This window comes from Siniperca chuatsi, linkage group LG3 (assembly GCF_020085105.1).
Source record: "Siniperca chuatsi isolate FFG_IHB_CAS linkage group LG3, ASM2008510v1, whole genome shotgun sequence".
NCBI classification, from domain to species: Eukaryota; Metazoa; Chordata; class Actinopteri; order Centrarchiformes; family Sinipercidae; genus Siniperca; species Siniperca chuatsi.
In genome coordinates, this window is record NC_058044.1 from 20,124,113 (window position 1) to 20,144,951 (window position 20,839).

The window sequence follows — 20,839 nt, forward strand, 5'->3', positions numbered from 1 at the left end:
GGGGATGGCAGAAGTAGAAGATAAGAGTGAGGGGAGAAAAGGAGAGAAGAAAGACGGGTGATGAGAGAGGGACACATTTAGTGTAAATTGATGTACTTAATGCACTTCATGTTTGGAGAATTTTAACAGTTTAAGAAAATTTGCTAAAGCGATAAAACTGTCAGTGAATGAGGACATTTGCATAGTCCTGATGACCTCTGACAGCAGTAGCACTCAGTTAACATGTTATGTGTTCATTGTTATCTTTTTGTCTTGTGTAACATTAATGGAAGCAATCTACCATTTTCACATCAATGATTATGATAATGATTATGACTATTACCTCATGTGTAGCCAGTTTACCTGCATGGTGGTCTTCCTGAAGCGGTCGTTGAGCAGCTCCATGTTGCCCTGCTCCTCCTCCAGCTCCTCCTCCAGCTGGGCGATACGAGCCTCCAGCCGCCTCTTCTCTTCCAGCAGTGACGACCTGACACACACACACACACATTTTTTTCAGATCTCTTATTCTGACTCCAGTCTACTTATTTACACTGATTGCTGAATTCCTAATTTAAACTAAGCCCCCTCAAACAAACAAACTTTTCTAACTGAGGTCCAGAAAACAGAGTGACCACTTTTCCAGTTTTCACTAAAGCTATCGACGTTTGTGCTCCACAAAATGATAAAAAAATGAGTGTAAAAAAAAGAAAGAAAAGGTGCCACTTAGTCAAATATTAAGGTGAATAAGTATTTTTTTTAAATCAGTACAAACGAGGTGACACTGACTTTCCAGAGGCACTGTTGGAGATCTCATCAGCCAGCTCATCCCTCTCCTGTTCAGCATGTCGGCGGGCTCTCTCTGACGCTGCATGGTCCTACACAAACACGCACGCACGCACACACACACACACACACACACACACACACACACACACACACACACACACACACACACACACACACACACACACACACATTAGGATCAGTATGGAGAACATCTGTACTCCTATTTTTGAACATCAAATACGGAAATGAAGTCTGACTGTAACAAGTCTGATAAAAAAAGCTGACATTGATAATTTCCATAAGTCTGTCACTTTGCTTGTCATAAATAAAATACTTATTAACAGCACATATCAGACAATAAGCTGATCTCTAAATCAAAGTAATTTTCAATTTAAAATAAATCTGGAATTCGACCTCCTGTAGCTGTAGGATTTCAGCTTCTAGGCTCTTGAGTTTCTTCTCGTTCTCCTTGGACTGGGTGAAGATCTCATCCCTGGAGGCTCTGGCCTCCTCCAGCTCCCTCTGATAGTCCTTCATCTGAGCCTGCAGAACAGAGACAATGTGGACCAAGTCAAACGCTGACACAGCAGAAAAGTTAGCACTCAGGCCACAGGTTTCAACTGTGAGGTGTGCAGGTGCATGCCAGTGTAAAAATAACAGGAAGTTAGTTATTGTAGTTTGGTCTGTTGATTTTGGCCCACTGATCACCACGGTCAGCAGTTGTAGCAGCAGCGGCTGACACACAGCTCATGGAGGCATTTAAGGTACTTAAGGTACCTTTTGCACGGAGTCATAACTCAGAGCACACAGATTCATACACATATTGTTAGATTCAGAGTTACTTAACCTTTTCGAGGACATCACTATTTCAGATGTCCATTGTGAATAAACATCCATAAATCTGTTTAGAAATCATAGAGAAAAATACTCTCCTTATAACTTCAGAATCATCACGTTTTTAAGTTTTCTTCAGTGTCCAAGTAATCCAGTGATAGGTGTCTGGCATACTTTCAATGGAGCCAATTTGCTAAAATGTAAACAAATATACGCTAAAAAAGTTGTAGCCCACCGCATAACTCACTGACTCCATGGCAACATTATACTTCCTGTTTATATCCCCCAAAGCATCACCAGCAACGAGCTGTAGTTCCAAAACTTAAAGCATGATTATCACCCCGACAGAAGTAAGACAAAGAATAATAAACATGTAAACCTTTTGAAAAGCAATTTTGTCTGAGGGGGGACCCGGTGTCAGACTTTGACAAACTCTGACTAGTGAAAAATCAGCTTTACCAGCAATAATATGTTTCAGTTACTTTTCTCCATCAAAACAGGGTTCTTCTAACAGGTGTGTGTTTGCAGAGTGTGCACCTGTAGTTTTCGGAGCTGTTTAATAGCCTCGTCTCTGCCTTTGTTAGCGGCTTCGATCTGTCCCTCCAGCTCGTTCAGGTCCATCTCCAGCTTCTTCTTGGAGGCAACAGCCAGAGTTCTCTGCTTCCTCTCGTCCTCCAACTCTGCCTCCATCTCACGCACCTGGAGGAGCAAAACAACACGCAGCATGTCAGGTTACACCAAATGTTTCAGCACTCATTCAACACATTTCTCAGGTCAAAGTTTCAAGACAAATAAAAAACATATTGATAACCAATTGATGATGGTCATCATCCGTGTGCCCTGCGTACCTGTTTGACAAGCGCCCTCTTCTTCTCCTCTCCCTGCTCATCTCTGGCCTGCAGGTCTCGGTCAAACTGGGCCTTCATGGCCTGCATGTTGACCTCCAGACGCAGTTTGGCGTCCTCCGTGGCCTGCAGCTCATCCTCCAGCTCCTCCAGCTGAGTTCTCATCTCCTCCACCTGTTGCTCCAGCGTTCGCTTGGACTTCTCCAGTTCATGGACCTGTACGCAGCATCAGGAGGAGAAACAACGTCAACCACAACATCAGCAAAACAGGTTGGACAAAGCCAGATCGAAGGTCCTCAGACAACCCTCGTGGATTTCCAGAAAGAATAATAATTTTTGAGATTTGAATGTACTGTATACCTAACATTAAAACCATCCTGGCTGATCAGACTGTTCTCTGATATTAGAAAATTGTAATCATATCTAGTAAGCATCATCGGTACGGTGAACGCAAAGCCAGAGCTGGAAGCTACACTTTCTTTTCAACTATAAATTACACATCTATCTGCTGAGAAGTGCCAGGTGTAAAAAGGAATTTTTTTTTCTTTAGCCATGACGAAGATTTCATTTAGCATTCAGCAGTGTCATTTAAGAGGTCAAAGGTCACTCACATTCTTCCCCACGTCATCCTTGGAGCTCATCAGGTCCTCCATTTCAGTGCGGAGCTGCTTGTTGAACCTTTCCAGTTCCTCTTTGGCCTCCAAAGCCTCCTCCAGAGCTCTGGCCATAGACAGAGCCTTGGTCTCCTTCTCTCTGGCCTCAGCCTCCGCACGGTCACGCTCCTCAGCATAACGAGCCGAGATGGTCTTTTCCTCAGCCAGCAGCTAGTGTAGAAACAATGCTCTTCAATACACTGATAAACATCTGACATCAATCAATCATTTCTGAAACATTTTGGCAGTCCAGTGTACCTGGTCAAACTTCTTCTGTTTCTTTTCCAGGTTCGAGACGATCTGTCTCTGGTGGTCCAGGTCTACCATCAGGTCGTCCAGCTCCTGCTGCAGTCGGTTCTTGGTCTTCTCCATCTTGTCCATGGCCATGGTCTTCTCCTCCAGACGCTGGCTGGTCAGCTCCACGTCCTTCTGGAGTTTTCTCTTCACCTCCTCCAGGCCCTCCATTGCTCCCACGTCCTCCTCTAGCTTCTTCTTTGTCTCAAACAGCTACAGGAAGGCCATTTTTTAATCAGTGAATACATAAAGATAATACAACATTTCAACAAGTCATCGTCTTGCTTTCTTGTGGTCGTTGTGGCCTAAAGTGTCACAGTGGTGTCGGCAGTGACAAAACTGAAAAGGTGGGGCAAGTTAGAAATCATGAGCTGTGTGATTTGTCCTTCTACCAGGAATCTCACAGCCTCCAGACAAATATTTACATCCAGCTACTGACAGAATTGTGAGGAGAAACACTTCATCTCATCATCTTACAATAAGGAAATGTCTCCACTACACTGCTGTAGTGTCTCATTTCATTAATTGGCTTATTTACACAATTCCAGTTCTGTGTGCATAAAAATAACATGCCTAAAAGTGAACTTTGTTATTGATAATGAATTTCATGAAAGCAGTGGAAGAAATGAAACATTAGAAAACTTCACTAACTTTTCATATATACTCAGTTACCAGTTTATTAGGTACACTTAGCTAAAACTAATTCAGTCTAATACTAATACAGTCCTGCAGTAAATCCAACCTTCATGAAGGTTATAATGTTCAGTTTTTGTTAAAACTAAAGTTGTGGTGCTGTTGAACTGTATTGAATTATATAGACAGGTGTTTATATTGTATTTTGTCCACCCCATTTATATCAATGAAGGTAGACTAAATAGAAAAACCTGTAAAAACTGTTTCCTTTAAAAGAGTTTCAGGAAAAACTAAACATTACAACCTTCATGAAGGGCAGATTTATTACATTACTGTTGTATTAGCTTTAGCTAGGTGTACCTAATAAACTGGCAACTGAGTATAGTTCACTATAATATTTCTGGAGCAACTTGGAACATATCTGGTAGGATTTTGTACTTTACAATGAGCCTAGCATGCTTGTATTCTTGTATTTAGTTTCTGACATCCCTATAGTCTTAAAATATTGCTATGATCTTTCTCAGTCATTAATATTTTATTTGTACCTCGTGATTTTCCACATTTATTTTGATATGAAAGTTTAAATTGACTCTGTCTCACTCCAATCCTTCTCAAAGGGGAATGAAATGTGTATAAACCTCTGTTGGTTTGTTTTAACCACAGATTCACATGATGGGGACTTAAAACACATATGCAGTATGTATGGTGATCCTGTGCGTGGATTTTTACTACTTTGCTGTTTGGCAAATGTCCAGCAGCATGCACTCCCACCATTCAACTTGTGTAACTCCTGTCTACATATCCTTGTTAATCTGAAACACACATCTTGAACTAAGGTCAGATTTTCACTTCGTGGGGTCTTCTAATTTGGTGCAGTGCCTCACTGCTTTACAGCTGTCTGCATGCTGCTCTGCACATCAACAACAGGTGTTTGCAGCTGGTAAACAGCTGGAAACTTTTGCCTGGCCCTTTTCTTGGCACTCAGTCATCTCAGTGGTACCTGAAAGGTGTGCCTGCCTCATATGTTTGTGTGTGACAGACCTTCAGATGTGTATGAATATCTATGTACTGTACATGTTTATGAGACTAATTAACGTTTGTGAATATGAGCGACTGTACCTGAGCATGCACCGTCTGCAGCTGTTTCTCCAGGTTGCGTCGTGTCTCCTCATCCTCCTCCTGCTGCTCCAGCAAAGTGTTCTTTTCCACCTCCAGCTGGCGGATTTGGCCGCTCAGGTTCAGCTTCTGACGCGTCTCCTCCTGCCGCAACTCCTACACACCAGACCACGACCAGAAATGATGATCAGACAAAAGAAAAGCAGGACATATCTGTCATTCCTTTTATGTTTAGTATAACAGCTGTTATGTGCTAATTAGTGAGGTGTGATCACAATGCAAGAACACATTTTTAATCACGTCAAAAAATCAGATAAGGTGCATTTTCAAACATGTGAAGCTTCAGGAAATGCTAAATTGTAATTTTTCTAGTTTTGAACAGTTAAATAAGTGACATTTTCTGGAATATTACAGGAAAAGCCTGTCATTTGACGGGATATTTCACCAAGTGTCAAGTAACATAGAAATAATAAAAAAAAAAGGATGCATGTATTCATAGTGCATTTCAGCCAGGAAACAATACAAGACTAGTTGGTGTAATTGGTTAAGATTTAGTACAAGATGTAACGGTTCCAATGGTGTTTTGTGTGGCTCAGCAACAGGTGAGTTTTTCCAAATAAACTGGGAATCTGCGGGTTAGCATACGTCAACGTTAGAATTAATAAACACCTTGAACTAACAACATTATTTGCCTGTTATAGCTCTGGCTTTGGCTGTATGCCATGGTTAAAATTTCACCATAAAAAACCTTTGGACCGTGTTTTATGTGACGTCTATGTTGTTATTCTACATTATTCTAATGGCTTTCTTGATCCCTACCATCCTGGTGTTTGGATTTCAGACAAAATTATGGTGACAAATATTTGATACCTTTGTAACTTTTACAGTGATTAGTGATTCTAAATAAAGTTTCCTGAAGCTTTAAACTTGTTTTGACAGAAAGGCTGACGTTGATGCCGTCTTTCATACCTCTAAGTCTTGCAGTTTGCTGTTCAGTTTGTCAACTTCCTTGGCCAGTTTGACGCCCTTCTTCTCTGACTCCTCCAGCAAAGTGGACACATTGTCCAGCTCCGTCTAACAAAAGACAAATGGGGTTATGAGGAAAGCACAATAAACAAATCCAAAGCATGCCGTGAATATTCCCATTACATCAAACTGGGCAATTGTATTAAAACAATGTCAAAAACCACAGTTGTTGTCCTTGGAAATCAGAATCTAGTTCATGCTAAAATATTATTTGGGTTTCTCGAGTAATCTGGGTCTATAGCCCTTACTAACTGTCCTTGGAGGTATTTACCTGGAGTCTGTGGGAGCGTTCAGCCAGCTCTCCCTTGGCCCTCTCTACCTCAGTGGCCCTGGCCGTAAACTCCTGCAGCTGGACCTCCAGTTTCTTCCTCTTGTGTTCTGACTCCGTCCTTATCTGCTGCAGACTCTTCACCTCACAGGCCATCTCTTTGTTGTCACTCTCCAGATTCTGCTTGTTCTTCTCCAGGTTGGCTTTGAACTGCACGGAACAAAAAATAATCATTTTATGCTTTTATATCTGTAGTTATAGAAGTCTTTTGTGTAATGCTCTGAATTTAGACTGGGATAAAAAACACTGGAATTGCATTACTAAATTGGCAGTTGTTGCTGGGATCCTGTCTGTTAACTGCCTGATAAATTGTCTGTCTACATATCATACAACTGACGTAGACTGATGTATATAGGCAAATACAAGCCCTTCGAGTGTAACCAGGTACAACCCACTCACCCTCTTGGCCTGTTCCAGCTGTTCAGACAGTTCCTCCAGTGCTGTGGCGTGCCTCTGTCTCATATCCTGGATCTGAGCCTCGTGGTTTTTGGTCTCCTCGTCTATGGCCTTCTTTAGCTCTGCCACCTCTTGCTCTCGCTTGGACCTGGAGTTCGGACACAAGGGAGAGGGTTAAGAGGAGAGGACACCTTCTAAGATACAATACAAAAACATCTTAACACGCAGGGTTTATGGCTACTATCATCTTAATAAAATCCCAATTAACTGTCCACTAAGCAATGAGCACATTATATCGTGGGTGGTAACTTTGACGTGTGAAAGAGGGGGGAAAAACAATACAAAAATGCTTAGAGGTAAATTCTAAAATAAATTCTGTGCATGGCTGTAGCCTAATAGTGGCAAATAGCAAACACTGCTTAGTGTCTAGAATTGAAAAGAGTTCCTGTCATGTGTAAATAAATAATATATTCACAAATAAATGTTACACTTTTGTCAAACCCTGTAGTTCTTCAACAACACCAGTGTGAAAGAGAACTCCACCAATTTAGCATTGCACTTTTTTCCCCACATATAGTTGTACTCCCCAATACCTGTAAACAGACTTTGACATGTAAAATCGGTGGAGTTCCCCTTTACCATCAGTGATAAACCAGCTTTAAACAAGCACCTGAGCTCCTGCTGTGCAGCAGTGGTATCCAGCGTGTCCTCCAGCTCCGTCTTCAGAGCCTCGAGCTCCTCACTCAGGTCCCTCTTAAGTTTTTCAGCTTTAGTTCGACACATCTTTTCCGACTCCAGATCCTCCTGAAGCTCAGCTAGCTGGGCCTGCAGCTCCCGAACCTGCTTCAAGGCGTTGTTCTTCTGGACGGTCTCCTCGTCACTCCTGGTTGGAGACACAAAAGAACACAAGTCAGTTTTTCAAAGTAGACACTCATCACTCAACTTAGTCTTCCTCATAATGCAAACAATGAAAACATCTCCTTACCATAGCCCTTCAGCTGAGGATCTGAATTTCCATAGATTTCTTGTAAAGTCAGTGTGTTTGTTTCTTAATTTCAATACATTAGTTTCACCACAAGATGGTGGATATGTGAGGATATTTTGGTCCTCAAATTAACACAGGCACAAGAATGTGTGTATATGAGTATATGTTATTGTACACTTCAACTGACGTCTCAACTCCTTTCACAAAGCTTACACTTGTACACGAGTGACACTTAAAATCCTTCAAGAAATACTTAAATTCCCCTCAGCGCTCACACTTTAATTGACACTTCAACTTCATTCAGTGCTTACATGAAATTTTCATCTTCTTTCAGCACTGTCATTTCAACTTCTTTCAGTAATTGCTTTTCAACTGCCACTTCAACTTCTATTTTTTTCCAGTATTCTATTTTTATCAGTATTTAGTTATTTCAAATGTTTCAACTGAATATTTTTAGCAGTGAGCAAACATTGTATTCATAAATTTTATTCTAATTAGCCCTTTTCAGTTTTAATATTTTTGTTTTACCGTAGAAATCCATGAGGATATTTTGGTCTCAAAATGACAAAACAGGAACAGTGATGTAAATGTATTGCATGCAATTATTCAAACTTATTGTCTGTCTAAGGAAACGATATGTACATTAAATGAAAAGCAAGACAATTATGTAATTTTTTAAACTGAATTGAGGCCACCAATGCACACATGGTGGCAGTGTGGTGAACTGTTCCCTGCTGAAGCTGTCCACATAAAATATGTGTGTGTTCTCTGTCAGAAGATGAACATGGTAATGAGACTGTTGATCTGTTTTCTGCTGGAAGTGAGGCCAAGTAAACTTCATGCTGGCTGCAACAACCGTAACATTCCTCTCTTACGTAAAAACCCACCGATTACACACACCGAATATCATAATGATTCAGTGATATAATTAACATAAAGCCACAGCATTGATTGAAGGCACTAATGACCATAAAATGACTATAAAAATAATTCCCCATTTTCCAAATGAAGATTATACAATTGTTCTAAGAATAGCAGCTGAATTCAAAATGAGGCACATCGAGATTAATGAAAGCTTAATTATCTGGGGCTGTGACTAAACTGATGATTTCTGCGTGTGAAATTAGTCAGACAAGACGTTTAACCATCGACCCCTGCAGTCTGTAAGGAAGAAACTGCTGAGAAGCCACATTAAAATAATCTGAGCTGACCTTCAGAGCAACGACCTCCACAGCTGTTTACCTCATCTGCATGCAGTCTTGTGATGTCTAAATGGGAAAATAATGAATGTAATAAGCTCAGAATATTTTTCCCTCTGTGTGGAAACTCAGGATAAACGGAGGAGTGAGCTAAATTAAGAAAATATTTTGTTGCAGGGATAGTGGTAAGATGCAGGTCTTCTACAGCCATAACTGGCAACGTTTTTCACAATCAGAACATAAAAGACAAAGATCTTCTGACTTGTTAATAGTTTCTCCTCCACTGTGAAATGACAGCCTGATTTATCCCAGCTCTTTACCACTTCATGTGGAAAAACCACTGCAAAGCCCAGGATTGAGAGCATCAATCAACATCAATTTGCCTGTAATCAGACACGGCTGCCTCCAAGATGAAAGTTCTCAGCCAGTGTCGCTGAACACAAACACTGCAGCTGAGCAGAGGAGAGTTGAGAGGGACTGAGGTGAGTGAAAGATAGAGAAAAGGTGTGTACTTGTGCTGAAACACTGACAGCAGCAGCTGAAGAGGACGTTAGCTGCTTTAAGTCAGAGTTGACTCAGTGTTGTAACTTCTATTTTAGGTCTTCCTATTCACTTGGCTGTACCACAGTAGAGTGCAGTTGTCATGGAGATGGTGGGGTACTGCACTAGTGTGTGGATGTAAGTGAAGTTGTACATTACATACTGAAATGAACAACACCACTAACTGATATTTTACCACACCAGTTAGGTGTGTAGTGATGCGAGTTCAGGAGTACATCTGTCTCGTAGTGGCTGTAAAAACACACTTCAGTGCTGTAGCCTTCAGCACAAGGCTTTGAGTTTAATACAAGTGGTTAAACAATTCACATGCTTTCCACAAAATTAGTTGAGCAGTTGTTGAGCTGAGACAATATTTGTATCATTGCGAAGGCTCAAATATTAATACTTTTGTACATTTAAATGTTATATGAAATGTAAAAACCAAGATGTAAGGCACATTTTCATCAGGTGCTTCTTATTTTTGTATCAAACAGTGTTCATAAGCTTGAGGCCAAACGCTTGGACAGCTATGTTCCAGTCAATGAACAGCCACTGGACAATAAATTAAAGGATATAATAGAATTTGCTTTATTGTTGGAAAAAGAGGAATTGCATTAAATTGGAATCTATCAGCCTCCTCTAAGGCATCTTTCTGGCATTAAGACCTGAAAACTAAGTTATTGTGGAGTTTTATTAAATTGGGGTCATATGATCCAATACTTGGATAATAAAAAGTCTCTCTGACAGCATGTGGTGGGATTTTTTTCTTTACTTAATTCCCCTTCATTCTTTTTTATATCTTCTCTTCCTTTTTCCCAGTAATTGTACCATTATGTTTTGAAATGAGTCGACAGTCATTATTTTTGTACCATTTCAATGGCAAATGTACCTCGAGGCTGAGAGAGAGTGTTAGAGGTAATGGGAAAAAGAGGCCTATATGTTGACAGGTTTAAGATGAACTTAAAAAATAAATACATTTATTGTTAATACTTGTTCTGTATTCAGTGTAACTCTAAGTTTGATCAATAAAAAGAAAAAAAGAACAAGAAAACGTTCAAATCGTGCCATCGCATTAAAGTATCAAACTAAACCATGAATTTTGTAAATCCTTTCTGCCTGCAGGCCAGTCGGGTGTTTTCATAACATTGACATCTTCAAACCTCTAATCTAATGTTCAATACCAAAATATAAGATTTGTGTGAACAAATTAGAGCATTATTTCAGTGTTCATTACAGCAGCTCCCTGTGTGTTTTAATGTATATAGAGATTAGAAAGCTATCACCACACTATCACTGCTAAAAGGCTCATGTCTGGCTTTAATTCATCAGTGTTTTATATTTTGCAGAAGGTGTCTGATGCAGTCCTTTCAGTCGTGTGTACTTTTATAGACTTGTATGTCTATCACTGACCTGGCCAGAGCAGCCTGCAGCTCCTCCTCCTTTTTGGTCAACTGGATCTTCAGCTCCTCTATCTGAGCCTGAAGCTCAACAATCTGGTCCTGCAGGTCCGTCGTCTCAGAATCCAGTTTGCGTTTGGCCTTCTCCAGCTCCTGCCGCGTTTTTTCTTCCTTCTTTAAACGCTCTGAAGTCAGGCAAAATCACATGAATCATAAACAAGATTCATAAACAAAATGAAAAATCAAACATGGCAAATAATTCTAAGAAAAACAACAACTTTTGGCTAAAGTTAATCTCAACAGGTAAATGGGCAAAATCACAAGTTACAGAGGGGTCACACGAGGTACGACGAGGTCACAGAAAGTGACAAACCACAAACACCTAATTGCTAACAGCCTGACACAACTAATGTAATCAGATTAGCTGCTTTGCAGCTCATTAACCCTAAAATGCACGGGTGTTTTTTCAAACATTCCTACATACCTCAGGTCAGCATATACTTATATACACTTATATAATGCAGATTAAGTCATATAATAAAATCATATCACTTGTAAACTTTTCAGAATGTATCATTAATAACAAACACACATAAAAATATGTCATTGTTACATTTTTACAATAATCAGTCAGAATTTTTTTTTTTAAATCATTAATATATTTAAGTTATATTTCATGTTTATACTGTCTACTATCTTTCACAGTCTACTGTAACTTCTCATAGACTGACACCTACCAAACCCACATTAGTCAGCACAGATATCACTAATCACAGTCACTTGCTTGTGGTCATGGAAACACAGTTATGCGCACTGCACACACCGCTGCACTGTTTCGCAGTTAAGCATGGATGGACAGATGTGGCAACTCATGCTCCAGTTCTGCTTTTAAAATGATTTGAGCCATAAATGGCACAAAAAAAATTCCTCATCATCAGTAACCTCAGGTACATCTTTATTACTGTCATCAAAAATCTCCAAGAAACTGCTGCTCTGCATTAAACCTGACACCCAGGTGCTGCACCATCACGTTACTGTGACAATAAGCTGATATAAACAAACGTTTTCATCATTGTGCCTGTATGTATTCATAGTAACAGTGAGACAACATTATGAGGCCAAACAGGAAAACACAACATTACCCGCTATCACTTGCATCCAGAGTACCGTGAATAAGAAATGTAACTCTTAACATACCTCTGGTCTGTAGTGATCCTATAAACTTTTTAGAGAAAAACTATTCCTTTTATCATTTTTGTCATTTTGACAAAAGAACACTGTTAAAAACAAATACTTTGAGGAATAACAGGGAGTTGAGTGCTTAATTGCATGAAATGAATGAATTAGACTGGGTGAATTAGTCCCAGGTTGCTAAAGACCTGAGGTATGCATTTAAGGGTTAACTCATTGTACAGCTGTAAACCAATTAATAAAATTAAAAACTTTAAAATCTGTAAAACCTTTATTCTTCCTCTTGCTGCGAGGACAACATCTATACTTGACCCGGGTCTATACTTCCAACCGATGTGACGGTGCCCATCCATCTATTTTGCATCAAACGTTTCATATTCTTGGACACAAAATGGAGCCAATAACAGTAGCTTGCTGGGGGTCAGAGTGCCTTACCCTCCAGGTCAACCATCATCATCTCCTGCTTGTTCTTGACCTTGCCGAGGTTCTTTGCTTTCTCCTCCTCCTCCGTCAGCTGGGAGGTCATCTCGCCGATCCTGTCCTCCAGCAGCTTTTTCTCCTGTTGGGTAAAAGTGTGGGTCAGACTGGAGGTTTTAAGAGACACAACTACGATACAGAGGTGAAAAGGTATAAAGACTTAACTAGCCGCCATAAAAATCCAAGTTAAACAAAGGTGACCTGTAATTGCGTCACAGTAAAGTCTGAGACCACAGAGACTAGTTGTGAGGCAATCTGGTACGTGAACACAACCAGTTCGTAAGTTCTAGTTTAGTACTTTAACTGAAATCCGACATACACAATGTGTAAAATGTGTCACGGACTTAGTAAAATCGTTCCAAATTTTTATTACTCTAATATTTATCCCATCATATGCATCAACCATCACCTTATACTTTTAAAGGACTTACTCTGCTTTCTGGTTCTTGTTTGACCCATCATTTGCAGATATAATCCTCTCACCTTGAGGAACTTGGAGTTTTGGTCCTCCAGCAGGAGAATGTCCTCCTCCATTTTCTTGATCTTCGCCTCTGCTGTCACTTTGTCCAGCTGCAGCTTCTGTCTTGCAGCTTCCTCCTCATCGAGCTGTTCCTCCAGGTCCTGTGGAGAGGAAAACACACACATAAAGATTCATAACCAATCTAATACGATGAGGTTCATAAAGTGATGGAAGTTTACATAAAACTCTTTAAAGCCCCTGAACACTTGGCTAAGTATTTCTCTACAACATTAAGGTATTACTTACGATTTTAACACTCACAAACTCAGATAATCTGCTTCATCAGTGTCATATGGTTTGGTCAGATTTGTTAGACAAGGCTGTGGATTGAGTCCTACATGCATCAACCTCTACATAAATGGACTGACAGAAAAATCAGTGCCAGGTCTGTCTTTCTGTGGTACTGAAATCAAGTGTTTATTGTATGCTGATGATTTAGTTCTGCTGTTATCCACAAAAGAAGGACTTCAACAAAGTTTGGATATTTTGTGAATTCTGCCACACGTGGGCCTTGAAAATAAATGTTGATAAAACAAAAGTAGTTGTCTTCCAGAAAAGCCCCGAAAACCCAAAGAAACTTTGGAAACATCACTAGTGGAAATATCCCTATCGAACAAACAAACAACTACACATATTTAGGGATTAAAATAACATCAAGAAAAGACACAGAAAAGTTTGAATTGGCTGTAAAAGAACTAAAAGAAATGGCAAAAAAGGAGCATTTTATACCATAAAAACATCAGCGCAAATAGATATCTAGCTGAAATTATTCATAGCAGTTATTGAACCAATAGTACTTTATGCTAGTGGAATATGCTTTCCCCACAAACAGTATGAATTTTGAGATTGGGAAAAACATTCAGTGGAAACCTTGCAAACTATATCAAGAGTACAGAGGATTGCAGCACAGACGGCCTGCAGGGCAGGATGTCAGCATGTCGAACAGAAACAGGAGAGAGGTTTGTGTATGTAGAAGTTAAGTTTAAATAGGTGAAGATATAACCTGGATGTGTGACTGCATCTTCTTCTTCTCGTTCTGCAGGCTCTGGTTCCTCTCCTCCTCTTCCTCCACCCTGGACTCCAAGTCATGGAGGATCTCCTCCAACTCTTGCTTCCTAGAAAGCAGACGAACTCTCATCTCTTCGGCCTCGGCAAACAGCTCTGTCTCCGCGTGGAGTTGCTCTGCTAGAATATTCTTCTCCTCTACGAGCTGGAGAGAGGGAACAGTTTGAAAAAATGTCTCCATCCATCTTAGATACGAGATTGATTTCTTCAATTATCTACCAAAAACTGATAAAACACAGTAAATACGGTAATGTCCTTACGAACATGTACAGAGTTAAAAGCAAAAGTTACAATGATAAACTTACCACCATTTTTAAATAAAGTTTCAGCTTGTACAAGGTGAAAATATTTACTTTCCATAACAGAGGACGTGTTTACCTGTTGGTGTTTCCTCTCCATCTCCACTAGTTCATTCTCCACCTTGAGCTGTCTCTCCTTCACCTTTATCAGCTCCTCGTCTTTGGCTTGCATCTCCTCCTCCTGCCTGGTGACCTGCAGCAGAGGCTTCACCTGAGAGACACAGAGAGAGAAAAACAAATCAACCTCTACAGGGTTAAGACCTTTTTTAATTCCACACACAATGCAAGTTAATACCTTTTTCATGATCATACTGGTCAAAGAATGACAGAAAACCAGTAGGGAAAATAAAGCCTACAGTTATTTATTAAGTACATGAATTTACTAACATCTATATCACATTTTTGTCAGTACTTCTCAGCTGGATATAACAATAATTCCTAGTAATGTAATTAATTTTTTCTGCTAAAATTGACACTTGCCAATTATGATTAGATGAGCTTCGTAGCTACATTGTTTAGTAGTAGCAACAGTTTTTGCTACAGGTCTGATGACGCTGACTTAAACGCCACAAAAAACAATTGAACAGCTTCCTGCTCTTTACAATCCACTGTCTGTCTCAGGTTCACTTGCAGTTTATAGGTGTATAAGGTCCCAACAGCCCCCAATCACACACAAAAAAAACAAAAAATGCAATCTACAAGATTGTGAACAAGGCTCAGATTTTCAGGTGAAGCAGAGATGTAGAGCTGTGCATCATCTGCGTAGCACATATCATTACTTTGTTGTAGGAGGTAGCTGTCAGGTTTCTCACCTTGGTGAAGAGCCTCCACCACTGCCAGTGTCGCAGCTTCAAGTACGCAGCACAGTTCCTCTGGAGAACCTTTAGGGCACTCAGCTGCTGCTGCTTCTTAGCAAAAGCTCTACAGGAAAAAAACAAATGGCACAATAACAGGTGACGAATCAATGTCTGGGTATAGCAGTGTTTTTAAAATCTGCAGTGTTTTTCCAAAACCAAGGTTGGACTGCGTTTAATGTATAGGTGAGCTGTAAATGCACCAATCTTACACCTTGGGGGCATCCGGAACAAGTCGTGAACACAACATTGACATATGATCACCTTTTAAGTTGATATGATGAACTTGTTAGCAGAAAGTTGTTTATTTACACATCCAGCAGTTATTATCGTTCATTTGGAGTCGTGTTTCTGGCCACCGGGCAAATGTAAGTATTCAATATTCACTCTCTTTTAGCTCTGTTTTTGGTCTCCACCAACTCCCGAGGGAAATATCTGGCTCTTTAGCTGCTAAATGCTCCATTATATTCACCAGCTAGTCGCTAACTGTGTCTGTCTGCTGTTTGGTGCTGAGCAGATAGTGTACAGTGGGTTTTCAGAGCTTTTTCATTGAAAACAGCTGCCTGCTGCGGCTGAAAACGACACTATCAGAGCGGTGAGAGTGAACTGAATCAATAAAGTTGCAGGCGTACAGATAAACAATGAGCTGTGTGATAATTCTCTGTAGGAAAAACCCCTGTCACATTGTCATTTGATACATTATTATAAAAATATTGATTATCCACTACTTTTTGTATATGTATAACTGTATATATTGTTTTTACTTTAATTCTATTCTAATTTTAAATATTTGTATACATGTTCTGCGTGTGCAGCTTGAAGGGGGCTACAACTTTCATTTCATTGTGCAACCCTGTGTTGTAATATTACAAATAAATGAACCTTGAACCTTTAGCAGCTTTATGTGTCTTTTCTCTCACTGTGCTGCTTTATGCTCTGATATAAATGCTAAGCACGCCAGGCACCTCAGTACTTGTGATTTGTTTTGTTGGGAACTACCGGGAGGAGTATACATATGTGACTTGACATGACAGATGCATTTACACTTTACAAACTTCTGGATGCTTTGTTTCTCAGACCACCTCTGGGGGTGGTTTGAGCAACTGGATCACTGTCCTTAAATGCACCTTGTGTATCCAAACGCAGATGTATGTTCATACCTAAGAAATAGTTTAAATAAAAATACAGAAATCTGACACTCACTTGCGCGCCAAGTATCCACGGCACACAGACTGGAAGTAGATGATGATGTCAGTAATCTTCAGATCTCTCTCCTCCTCCAGGTGAGCCAGAACACCAGTTCTGAAGAAAATCTTACTCTGACCAATACGGAACAGGTTGGGGTCCAGCTCCAGGGCTCGGATCTATAAAAGGTACATGAAGAATTTCTTTCCAGTCTCTCCTTTTCTCTTCTGCATGTCTCCTTTTCATTCATTCATTACATTAAATTCAAACATGTTTCAGAGTCATGCCACAGTAAATACAAAGAAGGACGACTCTGTGTTGTTGTTTCCTCGTGTGAAAACTACATTTCAAACCATAATTTCTTCAGTTTGCTAATCTTCAGATATGGTGGAAATGCAAACAGGAATGTGAGTTCCTCTGGTTCCATAGGAACTAACTTTTTGGTTGAAAAGTTCCAGGAATCCTGTCAGGAAAGATCCAGCAGTTCTTCAAATTCAGTAGCTCAGCAGAATATACAGTATGTTATCGTTTTCAGGGTAGCAGTTTTAAAACTGAGATACAGCAAATAAAAAAGCACTACCATTCTCTCACAGGCTTGTTTCCCATCCATGAATCCCTTGGGGATAGCATTGGGTGTCAAAATCTCATATCTGTGAACAAAAGAGGACATAAATATGAACTGAAAATTAAACTGACTTTTCCTCTGTGTAAAATGGAGTTACAGAGTTCAAAAAGCTTCTTTGCTGTTTGTCACCTCTGTCTGAACTCCTGGAAGACGATGCGGTTGGGGAAGCCCTGTCTGCAGATACGAATCCCCTCTAGGACTCCATTACATCTCAACTGGTCCAGAACCAGGTGAGGCTCCAGTTTACCAGCCTGAAGATAAAGACAAATACACCATTAAGAACAGAAACAAGTATTTTTTATGCTCAAGGTCATAGACTTTTTCAGATTTTTATTGTCTTTTGGTCTACAGGTCAGCATACTTACTCTTTTTTCGTGGTTGGGGATGATGCAGCGGACAAAGTTGGGGTTGGTGTTCCTCAGTGTGGCCATGAGCTTGGTGAGCGACTCCTTGTAGAGCTGTCCAACTGTACGAAACATGCCCTTTTTCGTTTTGTAGGTGGCACCAAAGGCTGTCTCGTTCATCCCTGCCACCTGGTCCAGGCCCACGATGCGGTCGACTGGTGGGGAGATGGGGAGAACTGATTAGAGTGGGAAGACTTCATGGGGAGCAGAGAAGCACTGTAGGAACAGCAGTAGCAACACAGTGACATAATGTAGCTACATGACCAAGTGCAGATGGATGAAAAAGACATTACACAGGATTGTCACGTGTAGTCTAACAAAGTAGCATTCAAAGTCTAGAACTACCACTATCTTCTACAGATGGAGATGGAGCGAGTAGCCTATCTATTTCTAAGCCTAAGGGTCTGTACATACAGGGCTTTTTATGTTGTGTTACCTTGGAGAGAAGCACAATCTTTAATATGATTTACTTACTAAGCATTAACAAAGTTTAATTGCGAGAATTGAAATACTTTTATCTGGTGACAGTGGATGAGAGACGATGCTTGATGGCAGCTGGATGAAAGCTTTTCAACGTTTTACTGCTTATGACACAAAACCTGCATCAACACATTGCCAGGATATCATCTCAACATGTTAAACTTAATTATATTATTATATTTAAGGGGTTGAAAACACTGGATGCAAAAATATTACTGTTCACAACTTACATTAAGATCAAGATCAGTTGACTAGTCATGGTTAGTTCTACTCAGCCTGTGAAAAAAGTTGTATAACGTCTAGAGCTGCAACAGTTACTTGACTAATCAAAAATTCATAATCAAATAGTAATTTTAAAACATTTTTAGGCCAAATTTGCTAAACATTTGGTGGTTCCAGCTTCTCAAATGGGAGAATTTGCTGCTTTTTCTTTTTCTTTTCCTTGTCTTACTTTATGGTTAGTTGAATATCTTTGGGTTTTAGACTTTTGGTTGGACAAAACAAGATATTTGAAGATGTCACCTTGGAAATTACGTTGGGCATTTTCACGTTTGACTACATAATTTCCTAAAATAGCTGGGAAATTTTAAAATGTTATTCAAACAGGAATAAATTGTGTATTTTTTGGGGACTATTTTTAGCCACTGATTTGTTGCTATAGTGAGGGTTTACAGCAGCAGGACGGCGTATGTGGGATTGACTCAAAACAAACAACAGTGCCCATGTTCATCGTTTTTAATACTTTTTAGACAACAATGGCGCTCCATGGCACAAAAGAATAAGATAAATCACTAATAATCATTATTAAGACGGTGTGGTCCCTCATTCGTCCAGGAGAGTTCTATCGTAGAAAAGGTTTCAGTCGTCAAGACGTTTCGGCTCCCATCCGGAAGTCATTCTCAATTGTGAAAAAATGGGACAGGAACTAGAAATTTAAGCTACTCTGTGTTACATAAGCCCTGCCCTCAGGAAGGAGTCTACCTGAGTATCTGTTGATAACTCTGCCTAGTTTCACCTGAAACTGACCTAATTATTTCCAAGATGGCCCAGTAATCAGTAATCAGGCCTATTGTTTTCTGGCTGCACCTACCTCATCACTGTTAAGTACCTGATTAGCATCTGATTGGCGTGACCAAGGTGTTAATACACTGTGATAGACTTTGGGCAGATTGAATCTCAGACCACCATTTCTGTTCAAAGAGGGGTTCTCTTTTTTCACAAAAATGGCTTAGACTACATTTTGTGTTTTTTTGGACAAGTTGCCCACACAAAAACAGAGCAATGTAGTCTACTCCATTCAGTGCAGTGAGGAAAACTGCAAAGAAAGGTACATAGGTGAGACCAAACAGCCACTTCACAAAAGACTTTATCAGCACAGACGACACGCTAACTCAGGATTACAGAGCGCCGTGCATTTGCATCTAAAAGCTAAAAACCACACATTTGAAGACAGCGAGGTGAAGATTCTAAGTAGAGAGAAGAGTTGGTTTGAACGGGGTGTCAAGGAAGCCATTTTTGTGAAAAAAGAGAGCCCCTCTTTGAACAGAAATGGTGGTCTGAGATTCAATCTGCCCAAAGTCTATCACAGTGTATTAACACCTTGGTCACGCCAATCAGATGCTAATCAGGTACTTAACAGTGATGAGGTAGGTGCAGCCAGAAAACAATAGGCCTGATTACTGATTACTGGGCCATCTTGAAACTATTAGGTCAGTTTCAGGTGAAACTAGGCAGAGTAATCAACGGATACTCAGGTAGACTCCTTCCTGAGGGCAGGGCTTATGTAACACAGAGTAGCTTAAATTTCTAGTTCCCGTCCCATTTTTTCACAATTGAGAATAACTTCCGAATGGGAGCCGAAATGTCTTGATTCTGAAAACAGTGTCCAGATGACTACGACTGAAACCTTTTCTACAATAATCATTATTGTTAGTGCAATCAGTTCATTGTTGGTTTTGGGCTTTTCATGGGAATTCTTGACAATAAGAAAAATATAAATATAAATATCACCAGAATTAGCCATCAAATAGTACATCTTTTTATAATCTGGCAGTAATGTCAGTAGACTCAGTCTAAGAAAAGCTTAACAAAATGACACAACACATGAGTTATGACTTAATATACACTATTATCACTTATTAATGTCCAACCAACTAAAGTATTTGATAAGTCACAGACAGCTGGAGTTTTCAACATTTAAACTGAGGTGAAGCCCGCTGTCTGGACCATCTACACTGACATCTGAGCTCAGAGCCAAAGCAAATACCAAGACAACATCTGGTTTCAATTCCCTGCTACTGTGATCCTATCTAGGAAGGAAGACAGCAGGATTTTAATGCCATTACATTTTCTTCAGTCAAGCTTCAAATCCTTGCTCGTGGACGTATGACATCACAGAGGAGGGACAAAAACAGAAATAAGCTATGAAGTCCAAACAGCTGCACCAGATCCTAAACGCTTGCTTCAGGGCTATTTGACAACGATCACAAGACTTGTGTCAGCCTACAAAAATACTGATACACATTCAAGCACACTAGCTTGACTAGAGGGAGCAGATGACTATATTCTACTTTAACTTGTTTAGGAATTAGGCACTACGGCTTTTGGCTGAGACAAGGGAGCCATGCAGCCTGGAAGCAAATGGGAGCCATTGTAGCTATGACGGACACAGCGCCGGCTGAAGCATGAAACATACAGCCAGATCTGGGCAAAAATATACCAGAACACT

The 20,839-nt window shown here is 40.1% G+C and overlaps 2 protein-coding genes across 5 annotated transcripts in view; one reads left to right on the plus strand and one right to left on the minus strand.

The window, feature by feature from the left end:
* ubn2a (ubinuclein 2a) overlaps nucleotides 1-471 on the plus strand; it is a 31,437-nt gene extending 30,966 nt beyond the window's left edge. The window contains exon 16 of one of the 2 annotated variants that reach the window (XM_044190980.1): nucleotides 334-471. In XM_044190980.1, the coding sequence (XP_044046915.1) occupies nucleotides 334-362 (29 nt within the window). In that variant the 3' untranslated portion in view covers nucleotides 363-471. The remainder of the gene's footprint in view (nucleotides 1-333) is intronic. The other variant, XM_044190978.1, reaches the window with a different exon arrangement.
* Nucleotides 1-20,839, minus strand: part of LOC122873803 (myosin-10) — a 64,590-nt gene that overhangs the window by 5,391 nt on the left and 38,360 nt on the right. For all 3 annotated transcript variants that reach the window (XM_044190976.1, XM_044190975.1, XM_044190974.1), the window contains 22 exons: nucleotides 17,593-17,786; nucleotides 17,357-17,478; nucleotides 17,183-17,252; nucleotides 16,621-16,781; nucleotides 15,376-15,484; nucleotides 14,643-14,774; nucleotides 14,203-14,409; nucleotides 13,163-13,300; nucleotides 12,638-12,761; nucleotides 11,025-11,196; nucleotides 7,561-7,773; nucleotides 6,894-7,038; nucleotides 6,438-6,644; nucleotides 6,110-6,214; nucleotides 5,144-5,296; nucleotides 3,356-3,604; nucleotides 3,056-3,268; nucleotides 2,448-2,660; nucleotides 2,137-2,298; nucleotides 1,180-1,308; nucleotides 766-854; nucleotides 343-466 (listed from right to left, as the gene is read on the minus strand). In XM_044190976.1, the coding sequence (XP_044046911.1) occupies nucleotides 343-466; nucleotides 766-854; nucleotides 1,180-1,308; nucleotides 2,137-2,298; nucleotides 2,448-2,660; nucleotides 3,056-3,268; nucleotides 3,356-3,604; nucleotides 5,144-5,296; nucleotides 6,110-6,214; nucleotides 6,438-6,644; nucleotides 6,894-7,038; nucleotides 7,561-7,773; nucleotides 11,025-11,196; nucleotides 12,638-12,761; nucleotides 13,163-13,300; nucleotides 14,203-14,409; nucleotides 14,643-14,774; nucleotides 15,376-15,484; nucleotides 16,621-16,781; nucleotides 17,183-17,252; nucleotides 17,357-17,478; nucleotides 17,593-17,786 (3,431 nt within the window). The remainder of the gene's footprint in view (nucleotides 1-342; nucleotides 467-765; nucleotides 855-1,179; nucleotides 1,309-2,136; nucleotides 2,299-2,447; nucleotides 2,661-3,055; nucleotides 3,269-3,355; nucleotides 3,605-5,143; nucleotides 5,297-6,109; nucleotides 6,215-6,437; nucleotides 6,645-6,893; nucleotides 7,039-7,560; nucleotides 7,774-11,024; nucleotides 11,197-12,637; nucleotides 12,762-13,162; nucleotides 13,301-14,202; nucleotides 14,410-14,642; nucleotides 14,775-15,375; nucleotides 15,485-16,620; nucleotides 16,782-17,182; nucleotides 17,253-17,356; nucleotides 17,479-17,592; nucleotides 17,787-20,839) is intronic.